This window comes from Calonectris borealis, chromosome 9 (genome assembly GCF_964195595.1).
Source record: "Calonectris borealis chromosome 9, bCalBor7.hap1.2, whole genome shotgun sequence".
NCBI classification, from domain to species: domain Eukaryota; kingdom Metazoa; phylum Chordata; class Aves; order Procellariiformes; family Procellariidae; genus Calonectris; species Calonectris borealis.
The window spans coordinates 23,957,838-23,977,087 of NC_134320.1; the positions used below are offsets into that span (position 1 = coordinate 23,957,838).

General features: G+C 46.5%; 1 protein-coding gene across 1 annotated transcript; it reads right to left on the reverse strand.

The window, feature by feature from the left end:
- Nucleotides 1-7,630: 7,630 nt before the first annotated feature.
- TMEM212 (transmembrane protein 212) lies at nt 7,631-14,404 on the reverse strand. The gene is given in 5 exon segments (XM_075157701.1): nt 7,631-7,823; nt 7,825-7,949; nt 13,214-13,306; nt 13,308-13,420; nt 14,152-14,404. Coding segments are annotated over 5 exon segments (777 nt in total).
- Between the last annotated feature and the right edge of the window lie 4,846 nt (nt 14,405-19,250).

A 19,250-nucleotide genomic window follows, 5' to 3' on the forward strand; every position in this document is an offset into this window, starting at 1 on the left:
TGTTTTAAGAAAATATGGCTATTAACTAATGCCTTTACTTCTCTTTGATCTTTGCCAGCAAAATTTCTTTCTTGAATTTCTTCTGTAGTCTTCCATATACAGTTTGTGGCATGCTCACTTATTTGTTCCTGGATTAGTTTCCAATTAATTATCAGAGCCAGTTACAAAAATTGCCATCCAATATGATAAAAAGGCAATTTTTGTAGAGCTGTAAAATCAGGCAAACGCTCTCTCCTTTCATGTGGTTTGGCTTTAACCTAAACTGCCCCGAAGGTAAAAGATGAGAGATGAACTGCTCCTGACTTCTGACGGGCATTTGCAGTCAAGTCGGATGTTAAGACAAAGCAGGAAACACTTTGTCGACAATAAATCAGGTGTCCTGAGGAGGAAAAGGTTGACGGGGGCTTCAATGAAGTTTTCTTCTCTGTTATTAGTGCCTGCACGGTAGGATCAATGTCCGATGTTTTCTGAGGCAAGTCAAACATAAAAGCTTGAACTTGGATGGCAATGTCAGGATTTGCTCAGGAGCAAGTGCCGCGGCCGGCGGGCAGTGTGGCGTGGTGGCGGAACGCCCGCACGCCCCCCCAGCAGAACCAGCCCTGCTCTTAGCCGGGGCTGGGGAATGTGAACTCGTATAACCTCCCTGTGCACAAAGAAACACAATTGCACTTCACATGCTTGAAAATATGTCCCTTAACTGCTAGTTTGTTGAGCCCACGTTTCCAAGCCTTCAGTAAAATCCGTAAGCACTGCATATTTGGTAACCACAGCTTCCTTAGTGTTTTTCCTGTATAAGGGTTATTTGGCTTTGCTTATTTACATGATGTATTATCAGAATTAAACCCCTCCATCTGTGCGAGGAGCAAGTGGTCTCAGGTCAGTCTTCTGCATGGAACACGTGTCGCGGCAGTTGGATCCAGTCCTTCCCTTCACAAACCTTCACACTGTTATCACCCTTCCTGCTCCACCATCTCCAGCCGTACAGTAGCTGGGATATTTTAGGAGGCTGCTTGATCTCCTTTGCTCTGGTCAGAGCAGGAGTTGACACACTTCCTTTTTGCTTTCCTGGCTGCTACCAGCAGCGGAGCTGCACGGGTGACGGTGGTGGCAAGGTGTCCATGGTAAACACTTGAGGTGAAAAACATCTAAAGCAAACACAGCCTGGAGATATGCGGGTGGCCCGTGGAAAGCTGGAGGTGCTGCTGCTGCTATTTTCCTCCTGACTTGATAAATGGCGGATTTTATTCTCTAGAATGATATATCTAGCGCTAGAGTTTTTTATTTTTAAACACAAAAAAAATAACCTGTGCCTCAGCGCTGTAGTGCTATTTAGCAGGACAAGTCAGGATCTAAGGAGACGTGTTTTTGAAGAGCTGGAGAAGGGTGGCAGACTGGTAATATCATCTGGAGTTGCTGTAGCAAAATCTTACATGGCATCTTCATTAGAGCCCCTCCAGTATTAATTACTCAGAAAACTAATTTGTGGGTGATGACAGTTCAATAAGGAAGCGTGCTGAACTGAAATAGAAATTATAACACTTGCAGAGAAAATAGCTTTTGTGTGTTGCTGCCCACACGAGCAGAACTGCTGACTAGAAACCCAAGAGATTGAAAAGGTTATCGGGCAGGAGCGTGCTGATTACCTGCCATAAAGCACTCGGTTCAGCTGAGCAGACCATCACCCACTGTAATTTTGCCTGACTAATGATTATAGGTTTAGGCTTTAATTCTGCTGTCTGCTCTGTGTGCAGATGGACACCTGCACCGACTGCAGCCAGATGAGAGGAGAAACCCGCGCTCAGGAATGATTTTGTTTTCCAAGATGCTTCACAAATCCTTCCTTTCTATTTTGGTAGAAATTTCTCGAAGCATCTCTAGGCTTTATCAAGTGAGTGTGATAGTTCAAGACTGTGGTTAACCAAGACTACTGAAAACAGCGTTACTGTTTCCGAAATCTAAGTAACATTAATGTTTCCATAAATACCGTATAGCATTTCCGCACAGTTTAGAGACTGTAACTGAATTATGGAAAGTGAAATTGTAACACAGGCTTACGCAGGTCATTAGCTATCAGGGTTGCCAGACTTCCCTCGTCTGGAAGAGATAGTATCTTGGCTTGAACCGTGGGTATTGTCTCTCTGGGCAGAAAGGCCTTAGGAGGTTAGGTTGGCTGAAGCTGCAAGGAACTTTCCTTTCCATGTCTCATTAGGAGCTGGTGGATGAAAAATGTCAGCAGCAGGATAAAGGGTTGCAGGATGATGCTGACCCCGAGCCACAGGTTGAAGAGCCGGGAGTAGAGTTGGGGAGAGGACAGTGATGGCTGTGCAGGAGAGGGGAGACGGGGTGAATGGAGGTGGTGGGCTGTTTGACCGAAAATGAGTCAAAGTCAAGAGTGACCCACAATCAGGAACGATGTTCGGAGCAATGCTGTGAGCTGCAGGAGTCAAGGACACAAGTCCATGATCTCGTGCCTGGAAGGTTAGTGCTCAAATCTGTAGAAGCATCAAAGGTGGGTCAGTGAGCTGGGACTCAACTTGAGTGTCAGTGCCTGGCACACAAAGATAAAGGTTTTTTCTTAAAAGTAATGCAACAACCCAACTAATCTTTCTACTTTGCTTCTGTAAATTAAGGTATTTCCTGGGGTATAAATATAAGCCAGTGGCTGAGCAGGCAATGGAAAGACTATAGCTTCATCACTTCAAGTGATGTACTGGCATTCACAGGTTAAAAACATGGTTTTACAGCACAGCTGTAATTCAGATCCCATCCAACTTGTAATGAATCCTGATTATCATAAGTTACGGCACTTCTGTCAGGCTGAGTTCAACAGCACCGTCTGTGTGTCTGCTGCTGGGTAAGTGCTGAAGTATTTTGTTGAGTCAGGGCCTTTATATCTTTCTATATTTTTAGGTCAAGCATCTCATTTCAGGTAAGTGTCTTACCATTACCTTCCACTTTTACCTTTGCGTATATGCACGATATAAGCTTGATGTCTCAGTAAAATGGATACCACCTATAGTCAAACATAATTGCAGCGAAATCACGGCACTGCTCAGACTTACTAGCAAAATAAACTTTTCTGGTTCTTAGGGCTGCTGAGAACCCTTTACAACAGGGTGAGATAAGACCTGTGTGCAGCCTCTTACCCCACGTGGTGGGTGAGGATTAATCCATCCCTCTTGCATCAAATCCAACTGGAAGGACATGTGGGATCTAGAGAGGCTTTGCTGCTGGAGGACAGGTTTCATGGCGGAGGCAGTTACCAAAGCCTGTATCTAGAGTTTGTATCAGCTACTACTGCTTTGATTTGAAAATTTTCTCCTTGTCAAGGGCAGATTCTTTAAATTTATGCTCTGTCCCTGCACTCAGTGCTGTCCTGTGTAGGTGTTAGTGCTGACATTAGGCTTGGAGATTTCCTTCGTTGCTCAGCAATACATGTTCTGCCATATCTTTCTGACGCAACCATTAAATTAACAGCTTCCTTTAAGTGCGCTGGAGGTTAACAGGATGTCAATACATAAAACAAATTTTCTTAATGTCAGCGTAGAGCCTTTGTTATCCCTGCTAGTCACAGTGCCAAAAACAGAAAGGTGTTTCTGCTCACAGGGGATCCCGTTCCCAAACCGGTGTAGTTGGTCGACACCCTTCCACTGATCGCCGTGGCTCTGGGGTCACCCTTGAGCATGGAACAGTTTGACCCCCCTGGGTAATCTAGAAATCATATTTGGAAAAGCTCTCTGTAGAGCTAATTCAATGGGGTTTTTTTTCTGGTGTTTATAGTTATTGAGCAGGTAAATATTAAATAGGGTCATCTGGAAAGGGATAAGCGCTCTAGCTTTTGCCAACAAACCACTTAAGTGCATGCTTAGAGATAAGCACATATTAAGATAAATGGAGTTGCTCATAAGCTTAGTGTTGAGCATATGTTTAGGGTTTCTGGATTTGGAGAAACTCATTGCTTGAAATCATCTTTTATCCTTAATGAACGGAAATTAGATTCTAGTATATGAATTAATTTTCATTAAATGAAAAATGAAAAACCACTAAAAGGTAAAAAAGTCAGGATGAAAAAGGAAATGATCCACTTTGAATGCCATGAAAAGGAAAGAACATAATTTCAAGAAACATTCCAAAATTTCTTTCCCATCTCCCAACCTGCTTTAAGACTTATTCAGGCCCCCCGATTGCCTGGCAGGGCTGGCTCAGCGCCTCGGGGAGCGGATTGCCCAGTGTGACGTCTCTAGTATCGCTGGTGAATGCCATGCTCAGGTCCGGCCGGCGCAGGGGAGGACCACGCTGGAGGAGGAGGTAGGAAGGGCTCTCCCCTCACTGACCTGGCTGGAATAAGGTAAAAATAAGATTAAAACTCTTTTCCATGCAAAACCTTAGAGCAATGCCATTCACTAGGAAGCCACGATCTGCATGTAGTGAGCAGTTATTTTGTGTGCACTTCAAAATCTTGGTTGGAGCTTAAAATACCCAAATTTAGAATTACAGACCTGCTTTGGATGTTACAAAACAATGTTTGGAGAGACAGCAACTCACGTCAAAGCATATCTGACCTTCTCCTGCCAGGAACACTGCAGGACTGTGCAAAAGCCGATATGAAGAGAGCTTCTGGTTTAGCGTATATGCCTTTGTCCCCAAGAGGAAGATGATAGATGAAATGGTAAGGAACACTCTGAATCCTGCTTTTCCCTTGAAGGACCACTGAAAATTTGCTGCTGTGCTGAAATGTATCAGCATCAAAATGGAGGGAAGATTTTTCCAGAGAAGTCCAGCACAAACTGAGAATTCCCACTGCGCTCAGTGGGAAACTATATAATCCTGGCCCTTCGTTTGGCAAGTGTTCGACTTGTCCATAGGGTGGAGTGTCCCCAGCTGGGGGGGACGGGCGGTGCATGCTGGCATCTCCCCGTCAAGAAAATTGGCGTAAAGAGAGGGAAAATAAATTATTATCAGACCTTGGATGCGAATTCTTTTTAACATTAAAAATGGATAAGCTGTGCTCTTGAGAGGAAGGCAGAGGAGGGAAGGGAAGCTGGGGAAGGGCTGACCCTGCGGTGGGTCGAGAAGCACTCCCGTTAATAGCGATCTGCAGCATCGGGCTTTTAACCAACTCATTAAAAGCTTGATTTGCGCTGTGCCTGGTGAAGGAGTGCCTCCTGTTTACCTACCCATGGTGACGGAGGAAAGGGCCTGCCCTTCTCCCACATGCAAATGAGGATTTATATGGCTAGAGCTGAAACATTTGGCAAGCGAGTGCATGAAACTTAAGGTTACCTGTAGGCAGCTGTTGCTCACCCCGTGGGTGTTTTATATGGCTATTTAATTGCATGTTGCTCGGTACTAAATGAGGGCGACTTACGTGAATAACCACAGCAACACAAATGCTGCTGCCTCTGAGATAAAGGACCTTATTTGAGAAACAAATCCTTTAATAATACCGTAGGCCTCATGCACTTTTTAAAGTGTACTTTCTCTCTGATAAAAAGGAAAGAAATGGTCTAGTTCTTAAATAAACCCAAAAGCATTTTAAGGACTTTTTTTTTTTCCCTTTTCTATTCTTTTCCCAGGTTGCAAAAATAACATCCAATAATGAAATGAAAACAAGCTGAATAGTTACATCCAGTGGAGGAGGGAAGAGGTAGTTGCAGACAGCTGGAGCATGTCTGGGCCAGCGTCTCAGTTCTTTTCTTCCTGCTAGTTTAGTGCCACTCCAAGAATGCAGACAATGCTGGCTACGACTGTTTCATATTTGATTTCCACACTTAAATCTGCGCTTGTTAAATGAAACCCCATTGTCAGGTTGGCGCGCATCCACGCTGCCTCCTCAGGTCCCGCTTCAGAGCTTGCTGTCTGTGTTTGGGTGTCCTGCTGGTAACCCTTCAGCGAGGATCAGGTATGCAAAGAGCATTTTGCTGTTTTAGTGCTGCTTGTGGCATTGCAACAAAAGCTTTTGGACTTTGCTTGCAACCGCATCCATGGATAACCCTCATAAATCTTGGTCTGAGGGCAGACAGAAGTGCTGCAGGGAAGGGATGGGGTTTTGGAACGGCCTCAAGAGCGGCGGATCAATTGGGCACTGGGCTGGAGCTGGTCGCTGGGCAAGGTACCGGCTGTGCCACCCGTGGGAGAAAATGCTTGGGCAAGCGGGGCCTGATTCTGCACAGGGCCGATATCCTGCCCTGCCCGAGGAGAGGACGCCTCTGGAGATGCTTCTGGTCTCGGTGGGGCCCTTTGCATGCTTTGCTGGGTTGGGACCAGGGGGGTCGGCAGTTGCCGGGCTTTGAAGGGGGGGCAGGAGAAATGCTGCGTATTGGAAGCAAAGCAGTGACCGTGAATAACAAAGGATCATTTCATAGCCGCTGTAAAATACCAGGGAGGGCATGAAAATTATGAATCTTATTAATAAAGCTTAGGGGATTACAAAATCCAACAGCTGCCCAGTCCTTTAGACTGCAGACCCTCTTGGTCTTTCTACCCCCCCCCCCCCCCCCCCCCGTAAGCTGACGTCATGGCCTGACACCCGCTCGTACGTCACAGTGCGGCGTGACTCGCCCTTCGGTAAATGCCAATAGGACCAAAGCAGGCAGAGCTCGGCCCAAGGTCGTTTGCCGTCTACTTCAGCACGGGAGGAGGGAGAGGTGACAGGATGGGGCTGTGGCACCACGGGGTGTGATGCTGGAGCAGGAGGAAGCCCTGGCCATGTTTTGATTCTTCAGATGCCCCGGAGGAGTCCACTGCTGGGCTGTTGTCATGGAAACCCCCTTATTTCCGTGGATTCGAGACTGGCTCCGAACAAAGGTTAAAGGGAAGAAAAAAATCCAAGGGATCGGATGCACGGAGGGTGAGATTTTCCTCAGCACAGCAAAATTTGCGAATGCCTGAACCAGCAGCGAGTCCTCCGAGGCGAGTGGGCTGGAGGTACGTCGGGGCTGGAAATCGATGCTGTGCCTCATGCGGGAGCCCGTCGGGAGCGCGGAGCTTGGGCTCTGGCCGTGCTCCGGGTCACCCAAAGGCCGGTTCCTCCTCCTCATAGTGCTCCTGCCCTCACCTCTCATCCTCCCACGCCGTCGAGGTGCTGCTGCCTAAGGCTCTACCTGCAGCAGAGGTGGCGGATACGTGCGGGATGGTGGTTATTTTTGACACCTTTTGCTGGTCGGTAGCAGATCTCTGCCTGCACAGGTTTTAACAGCTCTGGGCATTAATGGCAGTGCAGCATTCACAGTGGTAAGGAAGAGCAGAAAGGCAAATCTTCAGGTTCTGCTTTCTGTCATGTCAAAAGCAAATTGTATAATTTCCCATAAAATTTTGCCCAGCTTCTAAATTCAGAGGCCCAGGCTATGTATGCTAAAGACGTGTGTCCCTTTGTACCCTTTACATCCCAGTACCATTTCAACTAAAGGGCCAGATTACTACTTAGTAAAGTGATGTAAACCGGGAATGATGCACATGGCTTCAGGGGCACCACAAATGCAGTGCGAGTGCATTCAGGGTCTGTCCGTCCTTGCGCAGCCGTGCCGCCCTCCCGGCTGCCGTGACGGCATTACAGGCAGCAATCCGCCTCCCCCACCGAGACCGACGCTCATGTTTAAATGTCCAAACTGGAGCGGTCTCACTGAAGTCATCACAAAAACGCACAGAATATGGCCAAACTCAAACAGAGGTCTGGTATTTGCAGGGTGAGGTGGTACCACTCATAACGCGATGGGTCTTTGCAGAGGTTTGGGAAGTCAGCATAGGGAAAGGGGAACAGGACTGCCTAACCCAGGTAGTTGGTCCCAGCAATCCCAGTAAGCGAGAAGTACCAGTGTGGGCCAGGGAGATGCAATGGCAGCAGCAAATTGCACTGAGGTGCCCGTGATGCTCAGTATGCCGAAGGCGAAACTAGCCTCCCACTGAAATGGAGACAAAAGCATTTTATCACTTGTCTGACCTGCTGAGAGAATTTTTTAAAAAAAAAAAACTTTAAAACTAAAGACCTCAGTATTTTTGTATTTCTTCATTTCCAACTTGGAAAAAAACCCCTGTTTTTTATATTCAATCTCCTTTATTCTGTGTCCAAAAAGGGATGTGATGGTAAGGAAAATTAGTAGCTTGAATGTCATGAACTTATTAAAGAAAAATGTGGATTTCTTTTTTTACAGGGAAGACAAAGTCATTGAAACCATATTTTACTAAAAATACTAGAAGAATAAATCGGAACAGGTATACTTATGCAGTTTGTCATATAGCATGTAAGTACAGTGGGTGGCCTTTAAAATTTAAACTGCATACTTGAATACTAACAAAGTTCCTCATTACAAAACAGCAAATGTGATGGGGACTGGCAAAACTACCGTGCTGGTGGGATATTTAATGTGCACCCTCTGCAAGCCCTGCACAGCACAATTTGATCCACGATATGAGGAAGAAAAGTGCTTTCCTCTTCAAATGCATTGTCCAGATTAACCCTGCCGTTCCCTCGCCACCTCCTGCGTGTGACACCAGACAGAGCCCTGGACTTGTCACCCCGACTGATGGCACCTTGCACCGAGTTACCCCTGCCCTCAGCAGCTCCACGCAGCGGGATTTCGAGGTGGCTGAACTCAGCTCCGGGCTAGGCGGGTGGAAAACTTTGCTGCTCGAGCTGTCTCGGTGCCGGGTGCTCAGCCCTCTGCTCCCCGGCTCTCCTGCCTCCTTCTTGTCCCAGCACATCCCTGCCCCAGAGGGGTTTGCTATGGAGCCAGCTCCATCCTTTGTGCCAGCTGAGAGGCTTTTCCATGCTGGGGGAAGCCTTAGAAGAGCTTTTAGGAATAATTTACATTTCCTTTGATCCAGGAACTCTGCAGGTAAAGAACTAAGGCTATTAGTGCAAGTAATAACTAGCTGCTGCGCGTGAGCCTCCTGGGGATGGGAATGGGCTCTTCTCTACCAGGCTGGAATAACCGCTCTGCGCTTCTCCCTGGTCCAGTGCACCGAGAGTGGCTTTAAAAGGGGCTGGGTGGTGCACAGCAGAGGCAGGAGCAGGGCCCTGCCGGTGTGCGGTCAAGGCCAGTCGGGAGTGTCCTGCAGGAAAAGTTAAAATTCACCTTTTGAGGACGCAGGCATAACATCGCATCCTTTTTGTGCGCAGCGTGATGATGGTTACTGTTTGTTGCCAAAAGGCCAAGGAAAACTGTTCCGTGCATCTCCTGCGTTCATTATTCTCGTGCTCCTGGGTGACCTTGGGGCACTTGCAAGGACGCAGCCATCCCCAGCGGGGGACGCTGGCCAAGCCACCATGCTGGCACTGACCACCACTGCATAGTGACTTTGATCAGGACTGTCCTGCTGACAAACGGGGAGCAGGGAAGAAACCCAGGACACCAGCAACAGGAGTGCCTGAAGGAAACCCCAGGCAGCACAGAAAGGAAGGTTATTAAGGTTATTTTAGTGTCTGCTTCATGCTGCTTTCGTCACTCTGGACAAGGAATGGGTTTGGGTTTGGTTATTCTTCCAAAGTGCTGTCAAAGGCACAGCAGACACTTGCATTATTCACCAGGTCCCCATCAGGGCAGGGTACATATTGTCATTGTCCTTATTTCAGAACCAATTTTGACTGGGAGGGTATCTGTGGTGATGACGGGGAGCTGACATTCACAGGCACATTTTCATTCATTTAAATACACCAGCAGCGACTCTGGCTTGCAGTGAGTAATCTTTTTTCCAGTGTAAGCATCTTGGACCCACATGTATCTTTGCTCCTAACTTCAGGCTGGTGAATGGAAAGAAGAGCTGAAGATGTGCTAAAAGCAAGAGTCCGTGTCCGAGGACACGGAAAATAGCACGATCTGGACTGTAATTTCTGGTGCGACGTAGGAGACTGTATCAACACAGATCCAGAACCTTGAGCAATATTGTCCTGCGGTTTGATTTCCATTCTGGCATGCTAAATGCAGTAAGGCCCAGGTTTTTCATGGCACTTTCCATTTTTGATTTAGGGAATTTGAAAAATACTTGTCTTGAGGCTGAGCCTGAAGTTACAATCTTGGCATATCCATACCATAAAATTCCCTTGGATAAAAGCAGAAACATCTGGATTCATGAGTGGATGTTGGCTAAATCCACCAGAGAAAAAAAAAAAGCCTTCAAGGGATCCTAAAGGGTTCTAGCCAGAATAAATAATACAACAAAATAAGAGTGCTATTAAGAGTAATTGTAATACTGAAGCTGAATTATAAGATGAGGGCCAAGCCCTTTTCACAATCTGCTTTTCCAGCTAAGAGCCCTTCAATTTACACTTAACGCACATGTGGCTGATGGAACAAAGAAAAAATTGAAGAAGGATGAAAGCAGTGCAGAGATTATTCAGCCTTGCTGGTTTAGCTCCAGGCACATCATTTAAATGAGAAGATGATCAGTTTCCAGTTTGTTTTAAATTCTCTGGCAAGAAATTTTACGCTCTATCCCAAAGTTGGATGTGCTTAAAACTTTTTTTTTTTTTAAGGCTCTGCCATTTTGTTTTATTTCTTAAGGCAAGACTCTGAAAGCACTCTGCAGGAGTCACCTGAGTGCTGGGACAGGAGGGGCCGCCTGGCTGTGTCACTGATGGGGCCATGGCCCTGCTCCCAACCCACGGGGACCCTGGAACAGGGGAACAGTTGCTCCTTTTCGCCCTCACCCTGGGAGGCTGAGCCCTGCCTTGCTGAGCCAGATGTTATATCTAAGCTCAGCAGCACCCAAAATCAAGGGAAGCGGCCCTTCTGGGGCTGCACCCTGTTGTACCAGCACCGCTTGCCTGGTTTAAAGCTAGTGAAAGGGGAAAGGTTTGTATTGCTTGCCCCTGGCATCTCCTCTTGGTGTTTTCAGGGTCAAGAGCTGTTGAACGGCACATCCCTCACCACCCAGCCCCTCCTGCATGGGTCGTCTCCACCCGCCTTGCGCCAGGTCTCCAAAGCTGCCACGAGCACCGGGTCGCGCAGCATGTCTTCTCCTGCTGTGACGGGGCGAACTACACCCACAGCCAGGTGATTAAAAAGTTGTCTGTTGTTGAAAATGCCCTTCACGCACCATCCCTCCCCCAGAGATGTAGTCAGCATTTCTCATTCCCTGTACTTTGTCCATGCAGATCTGCGTTACTGACCCTCGCTGACCTTGCAGGTCGCGCTTCGCGATTCCTGGAAAGCCTTGGGCATTTGCCTGCTCTGTAACCTTCAGCCAACGCAGCTTGGGGTGAGCTGCTTCCTTGTGGAATAAAAACCCTATCGGTCAGTCCTTGTCCTGTCCTCCCTCCTTGTTGCCCTCGTCTTCCCTGTTGTCCATACCACAGCCGACCAGTTGAATAGAGGGAGCTGGTCTGTTGGTACCACTGTAATAGGTCCTCCTCCATGGAGAGACTTTGGGTTGTTCTCCATGGAGATGCTTCCTGTGATGCACTACCAATGCTTCATGCTCTCTGAAGACTGCCACTGGGCTCTGAACAGTGGGATACGTGTTTGGGGTGAGGCAATACTTGAAGCATGACTGGAAATACCAATGATACACAAACCGTGACATTTATGCTGCCTTATGTTCCAGACAAGGAATAATCCTCTTTATACTGTAAGGAGTGGGAGTTCAATTGGCCTTAAAATAGCCTCAACACCTCTAGGAAATTCATAAAAAAGGATGCCCCAGTATTTCTTAGGACATTATTTTCAGCAGATCTTGTTATTTAATTTGCTGCCAACATCTGTCATTTCCTCCACTGCGTATTGCCCAGCACCCACAGTCTGGGTCTGAACCAAAAGCTCACAGGACCTGATGCAAAAAAATTCAGAGCGCTGCTCTCTATTCGCACGGTATAGCATCTTGACCGTCAAAGTAAATGAGGAAATACATCTGCTCATAGATGTTACAAAATATTTGGTTTAGATTAGCTGCTATCACTGCCACTGTCCACATTTGCAGTCGTATTCTTCCACCCAACTTGAAGCTGAAGGCAATAGGAAGGTCTGCTGAAGCTGCATGGCTCTCGGTTAGGAACAAATAGTTTGAGAAGTTGAGGAATGAGAGACGAAGCAGAGCTAAATTTAGAATCTCAGATTAGAAAATATCTGTATCTTCAGCACTCTGGTTTTATTTTGCTCTACACAAAGCACACCTTGGTTTTGCATGGCTGTTTGCAGATTGTACTGACTCAAAGACGACTTGTGGAAAAAAAAGGCTTTGATGTCTTCAGTAAACAAATGGCAGTGTTAAAAGATCTTCAGTTCTTGTTAGCATGCTGCAAACAGCTATGTTTGAAGAAAAATAAACATCCCAAGGTTGATGGAAGGGTAGGAAAGCCATAAAGTACTGTAGTCAAATCCTTGGTATGAAGACATCAGAAGCGGCAGTGCCATGAAAAAACTCTTTATTTTCTCTCTCCTTTTGGATTAAAAAGAAAAGAACAAACTGGCGTGTGGTTTACCAGCCACGTGTGGGAATACATGGGTATAAAACCCTGTGGCTAAATCATTACCACCCAAATCACAGGAATGCTATCAAGTCCACTGGAAAACCAAAGGTAGGAGTCCCCTGGAGATCTTCCCCTCCAACCATTGGGGTGAGGGGAAGGCGACTCGCCCTTCCTCCAACCCCACTTTTGACTCGGCTTTCTCAGTGCTTCACCCGCTGCCACAGGGCCACCAGCACCTCTTAACCCTCGCAGCTACAGGACCTCGTCCCAAAAAACCTCATCGGCTTTTACGTTGTGCAACCAGCTGGTTTCCCTGCGGAGGCACCAGGCGTGCATCCCGCTCTCGGTGAGGAGGATGAGGATTTCACAGCCTCGTGCCTACCTGAGCTTTTACTCTGTAAAGCTGGTTGTACTTGTCTCATTGCATCACTTACAACATCCCTCTGGAAATGCAAAAGCTTAGGAAATGAACCAAAGAAAAGAGCTAAACAATGATCTCAATTACACCAGCATAACCCTGGGGATGTTAATTTACATTTATATTCTTTTAATTATCCAAATTTAGTTCAGAACAAGAAGTTTGGGTTTCCTCTGTAAGGGGAAATTAAAAATCAGCAGGTTATAATAATAATCAATACACCAATATTTACTGCAAATTTAAATCTTAAGTTTCATGTAATTCCAAGCATTTCTCTGTTTAAAGAGAGTTCACAGGAGCTAGGAAATAAATAATTCAGACATAGTTGACTCTCTAAAGTCTCTGTAGCATCACTAACATCTTTCCTTTGATAACACTTTTGTTCTGCCTACCAAAGCTCCATTCCAAATGGGACTGGCGATGCAAACACTCCATCCAACAAACCAGGGCTTATAAGAAAAAGCAGGGAAAAAAGCAAAAATTCTGGGAAAAAATGCTTATAATCCCAAAGGTAACAAGTATCCCTCTGGTAACTTCATACAAGCTCTTCACTTTCATTGTGAGCCTCTCCCTGTTGGAGTCACAGCGAGGGTTTGTAGCTAAAGCCGAGGCAGAGATGGTTCATAATAAACAGAAGCTCCTTAGAGACCGTAGCCATGGCATGGGAGAGCTGTTTACCTGGCACGATGAAGCACTATTCTGTTTATCTTCAGCTGTTCCTACAGAAGCAGAAGGTATTACAGTGTGGTAAATAAGGCCCCTTCACCCCCAGGAATATGGTTTCTTTTTCCAGAGTCGTTGCCCTTCACTTTCAGCTGCAGAAAGCCCATCCTGTGATTTCTGAATTGCTCCTTCAGCCATCTTCCCAAGAGGACAAACCGCTTCCCGGTGCAGAGAGAGCCAGAAACTTGCTGACAGCGACGGGGGTTGTTGTTTCCAACGCTGACCTGCCCATCGCAGCCAGAATGAAACCGGCACCCAGTGCCAGCAGTGTCTGCAGGACACGGATGCGTCCTCCAGAGCAGGACCACCTTCTCCCCAGGGCGAGTTATTGTTGCTGTAACGTGTTTGTGGCAGGGAAATTTAGAGGGAAGAGGCTTTAGCCTGTGACTTGAAATCTAGTGTATCGCACGGCTAATGCTGTTGGTGTCTTTGCTTGCTCCAAATGTGAAAGATAAGGTCACCAAGAGCTTTGGGAGGTGCTTTGGAGGCTGGAGGTCACTCCTAGGATCTGTTCCTGGGCACGGTGGGGGAAAGGCCTTTGACTTCAAAGGGATTAGGGCTGGGTGCCTCCCACTGCTCGTCAGGCTGGAGCCCTGTTTCTCCCTACCTGCCACAGCAAATATTTTGATTGCAAGAGCCAAAGCAATTGTGTTGTGTACTTGATCATATGCAATCCCCGAGGCACGCTGCTGATAACCACCAGACTCATTTTCAGACCTGTGGTCGTCCGTCCCCCCCGCTGGAGTGCTGCCACCAGCCAGGGTGGCACTGGGGACCGCCACGTGCCCCAGGGCGCATCCCAATCCTCCTAAAGGAGACTCGAATGGGACAGTCGCATTTCGGGGTAAGCCAGCTTGCATGGCGGTGGCTCCTCAGGCCGCTGCAATGACAACGGCAGGGGAAAGCAGAGCCGCAATTTTAAGAAGTGGTAATTTTACCATTGAACTTACGCCTCTGAAGGTCCTGTAATACCTAATTCACCCCATCGGGTGGGATTCGGCACTGAACTGATTTACGGCGTAGCGCAGCGGGTTGCGTGGAGCGTGTTTATTCAAACAACATCAGCCCTCTTTATCAAACACTATTCCCCTTCTAGTTTAATTAAAACACAATTAGCAGGGCTTGCAATTTTCTTAAATGTGCCCAATCTTCTATGAAATTAATATTAATCTCTGTTCAATGTGCAAGTCAGTAAAGTGACACATGGAAAATTACACGTTCTTGACTCAGGAATGCAAATCGGAGGATGACTTCATGTCCCCGAATGAGAAGACCGCATGCCAGATGTGCCTAGTGCCTGACCCCTGTAAAGGCTCTGAAAGATCACACGTAACTTTAAAATGCCATTTCATGCATGCAGAAGGAAGAAAGAGAGCCCGATAGCTTTATGTTGCTTAGCTTCCCATTTAATTTGGTTAGGGCGGTGTGAATGTCTTAATAACATGAAGCAGAGCTCTGACCTCTGTTCTGGCTGCGTGTTTCCAATAGACACCCTAATGCCTTTCTCATGGCCGGAGTGGTTAACAATCCGTATTTTCTTGCTATTAATTAGAAGTTGTATTTCATTCTCTGATGAAGAGCAAGCCTCGCGGTGTAGCTGACTAGTTTGCAGTCCTCGCTTTGAGTCATGCATTGAATTTTACTGAATTGTTTTATCTGGACATAAAAGCAACAAACGTGAGTATAGAACTAATACCGCTTTAAAACTGTAATTGTATTTTTAAGTCACAAAAATCAGGTGGCATTCAGCCTTTCCTGCTCTTACCCTGTCCTCTGCTGTAGACTTGAACGTCCTTTCTTTTCTCTTGTCCAACTGCTCATTCCCAAAATCCTGCTGAAAAGTATCCGGAGAGTGACCCAGGTCTCTGTCTTTAATAAGTGTGTCCCCATAGCAAATTATATAACAGCATTTTGCACACTTGTATTTTTCCTCTCCCCCAGTGCATTCCACGCACCTACACAGTCATGCTAATTAGATCATGTAATAAACTTAAACGTGGCAAAAAATCTGTTCACAGAGTGTTGCAAGACAGAGCTGGATTTGGAAAGCAGCCATCCATTAATTTTGTTTTGTTTGAGAAAACCCAAAGGATGTTATTTTACTGAAGATGAAGTAAACCCCATGTAATAGGAGCTGTAATCTAAGGAGACTAATTATTTTATTTAAATAGTCCTCAGTCAGCCCTGCTACAAGGGCTTGCTTATATGAAAAAAACTGTGAGAGTTTAACAAAGCCATTAAAAATAATTAAACCTAAACTAAAAAACCAAACTAATGTTAAGCTAAACTTGAGTAGTTTAGCTTAACTTAACTACTTAACTAATTCGTTTAGTTAACTAATCAAAACTAAACTAACGTTAATCCATAACGTATACCTACAAAGGAGCGAAGGAGCAAGGAACCTTGAGCTTAAAAGGTGTCTTTTAAATGAAGTGTCTACATGGGATATGGTGATAGATTCAAAATGCGCCTCAATCAATTTGTCTATAGATGGTCTTAAACTGTGCACAAGACAGTAATCACGGGGTGCTAGAGGAGAGCGAAAACACGGCCTTCCCTGACGTACCCCCCCGCATCGCAACCTTACGCTGCACGCTCATTTCTAGGGAAAAGAGCGGTTCTGAGCACCCTACCCACTCGACAGCAATGTTTAATGTCCTGGGTTTTACGATACAGCTGGTAACGTGATCAGCTGCCAGGTAGAAATTGCTTTCTTAATATCAGTTCAGGTGCTAAAAGTTTTGGCCACCGTTGCACTGAATGGCATTTAAACCTGTCGGCTCTTAAATATAACCACAATAATTTTCATAACGATCGAGACAGACTGAGAGCATTACCAGATGATTGCAATTCTGCAAAGCTAACGAAGGCAGTGACACGGAGCATGAAAAAACATGACACGTTATGAAACACACGGGAGAAGGAGCTGAGGTTGTGCTGGGCAGCGGTGGTCGGGGCACAGCCAGTTCCCTGCCTGCAGATTTCGTCGAATTGCCATTAATGAAGTACGACGATAACTTTCAGCTATATCCCTGATCAACACTAGATGTTGCTATGCTGCTACTCATATAAGCTATACATTAGCGAGGCTTTTAAACGGTATTTACTGCAATTTCCTCTTTCCTGTTTCTGTTATTCACTATATTATGAACGTTGGGTGAGCTGCTACTTTAATTTACTTTTTTTTGAAGTTTCACTTTTATTTGTGTAATATCAAGTTTATAACCTCGAATGTACACATAAAACTTTACAAGCAACAGGGACTCTTACAAGTGATAACATGAAGCAACTCCTATATGAATGTCAAATATTTACTTAAACTCTGCTTCTGGATTTTTTGCAATCCAAGGGGAATGACATTGTTAACCGGACGATTCCGGGAACAGACTGACAGCTGTAAGGCCACGGAGGGAAGTTTGTTTATAAGGGGGGAAAAAAAAAAATATATAAAAAATTTAAAAAACTGTTTAGCCCTGCTGGGTTTCAGGCTTTCTACTCCCACATGTTTGAGTGGGAGAAAGGACAAATCTTAGGACGTTGATTTCCCCATGGCAACAGAAAACGGAAATTACTTTAACCCCATCTAGTGACAGATGAGTCATTGCTCAGCCTGCTGCTATTTTCCAAGCACTAAAACAATACAGCTGCGAAGAAAAGGCCAGCCTATATTATCTCATAGGCCGAGAGCTGGGGCTCGTGGGAGAGGGCAATTCTCGAGCTGCCTTTTTATCAAAGACAGACAGAGCCGGAGCCTTTTGGCGATTCTTTTATTGTATGAGGCAAATGCGCCCGCGTGCTCTCCATCCCCGCGCCGCTGGAGGGCAAATCCGGGGTGTCCCCGGGACGGAGGTGACGCAGCGCCCATGGGGTGTCCTGCTGCGGGTGTCCTGCTGCTTGGTCCTCCTCGCCCTGCACCCAGTGGTCCAACGGGGCACTTCCATGCCTTCAGTTTAAACGCCCCCCCGCCTTGAATTACGTGCAATGAACCGTGCGTGCAATAGAGGAAGGATTCGTTCACAAATGCAGCCCGGTGAGGGGACAGCAGGTATGAGCTGGGTTTCCAGGCCACTATGTATGAAAAAGATGTGCAGAAGTGCATTGCTGTACGGCTGGGGAAGTCGTAACAAGATCCCACAGGAAAGGCTGAAATAGAAATATTCAGCTCTGAAAGCTTAATTATCCTAGGTGAAAGGGTAATTAGGGAGAGCGGTTTCTGAGCAATGATGATGGAACCATTATCGCTTGGACTCCTTAAACCCAGATGAGGTGTTGCTGTGAAAAACAAGCTTCAGTCCAGCTTGTAGGACGGAGAGGTAAGCTGTGCTCAGGTCAGCCTTAACGGCCGTATCTCTCTTCTTGCACCTTAGACCCCTTGCAGCAGAGCTGCACAGAGCTACCAGCTCATCTGAGGAGCATCTCTGCTGAGCATCTCCAGCATCTGGATGACGAGTCTCGCTCAGCGAGACTGCATCTCTGCCTTCTGGACGTGGCAGAGAAGGGCTGTTTTGGAGAGGAGCTGGTTCGAGCTCATGGATTCGAGGGTGGTTCTTCATCTGCCTCTTTCCACCAGCAGCTCAGTGCAGGAGGTACCCTCTCTACAAATGCTGGTTTTCCCAAATCCTGGTAAGGATTTAGTAAGGCTCAGAAGTAAAGCTAGTAAGGCTCACTGAGCCTCAGGTGCATTTTGCGCATAAAATATTATACCACTGAAGTATTAATGCTACCACTGAGATGATAGACTGAATAACTGATCAGTCAACATCACTTTATTTACCACAAACTGGGGGCAGACATCACAGTGTTGGGAAATTCAGGCCCCCAGGAAAACTACATGGCGGGATGGTGTCATGGGATATGTGAAACATTTTCTTTCTGGGAAAGACAGGCTGAACTGCTGGTACAATAGCTGAGTCTTTACTCAATCTTGTCATTTGTACGCTGGTATGATTAATTTTCTGCTTCCTAAAATCAGGTCCATAAGCTTCTCTTTGGATAGTACAATTAACAAAAAGAATAACTCCGTTACCAGGTTGTTCTGGAAACCAGACGGTGGGCTGCATTAACAGCACAAAGATCACCTTCATGCAGAAATCAACACATACCAACACGAACGGACGGCTTTCTGGGTTCAAACCCAGACCTTGAACGGGGTGCTCCGGGCTGCGCAGTGCCCTGCTATCTGTGCCTCGGCGCGGGTTCGTTATCTGGGAACACCTCGAGGTTGGCCACAGCCATCCCAAAGCCGTGATTTCAACAGCAGCTTAACCGGGGTGCTCAGGGGTGCTGCCCCTGCCTTGCCTTGCCCCTCTCGGCTGCTGCTTCAGCCCAAACCCTTTGTGGCCAGCTCTGACTTCTGGAGAAAGAAAAGGGATGGGTCCATCAGGAGGTGCTTCTGGGCTATGTGTTGTTACCATACTGCTCCTCCTTCTTCTGGTCCTTTCCTTACAGTTTTGTTCAGCGCTCTCCTATCATGCAGAATGTCCCCCTCCCAAAAATGCAAGAGCCCTGCGAACATGCCAGCTGTGGGGAAGGAGGACCAGAGACCACAACAGCTTTTTCTTGAGAAAGAAAATATGACTGTTACCCTCTAAACTTATGCCAGCCTGGTAGATCCAGTGAAAGACGTGGGGATTCAGATTAAACTCCATCTTTCAAGAATTCATCCACCCGCATTCTGGTTTAGAAGCCCATGAATTACGGCGCTAA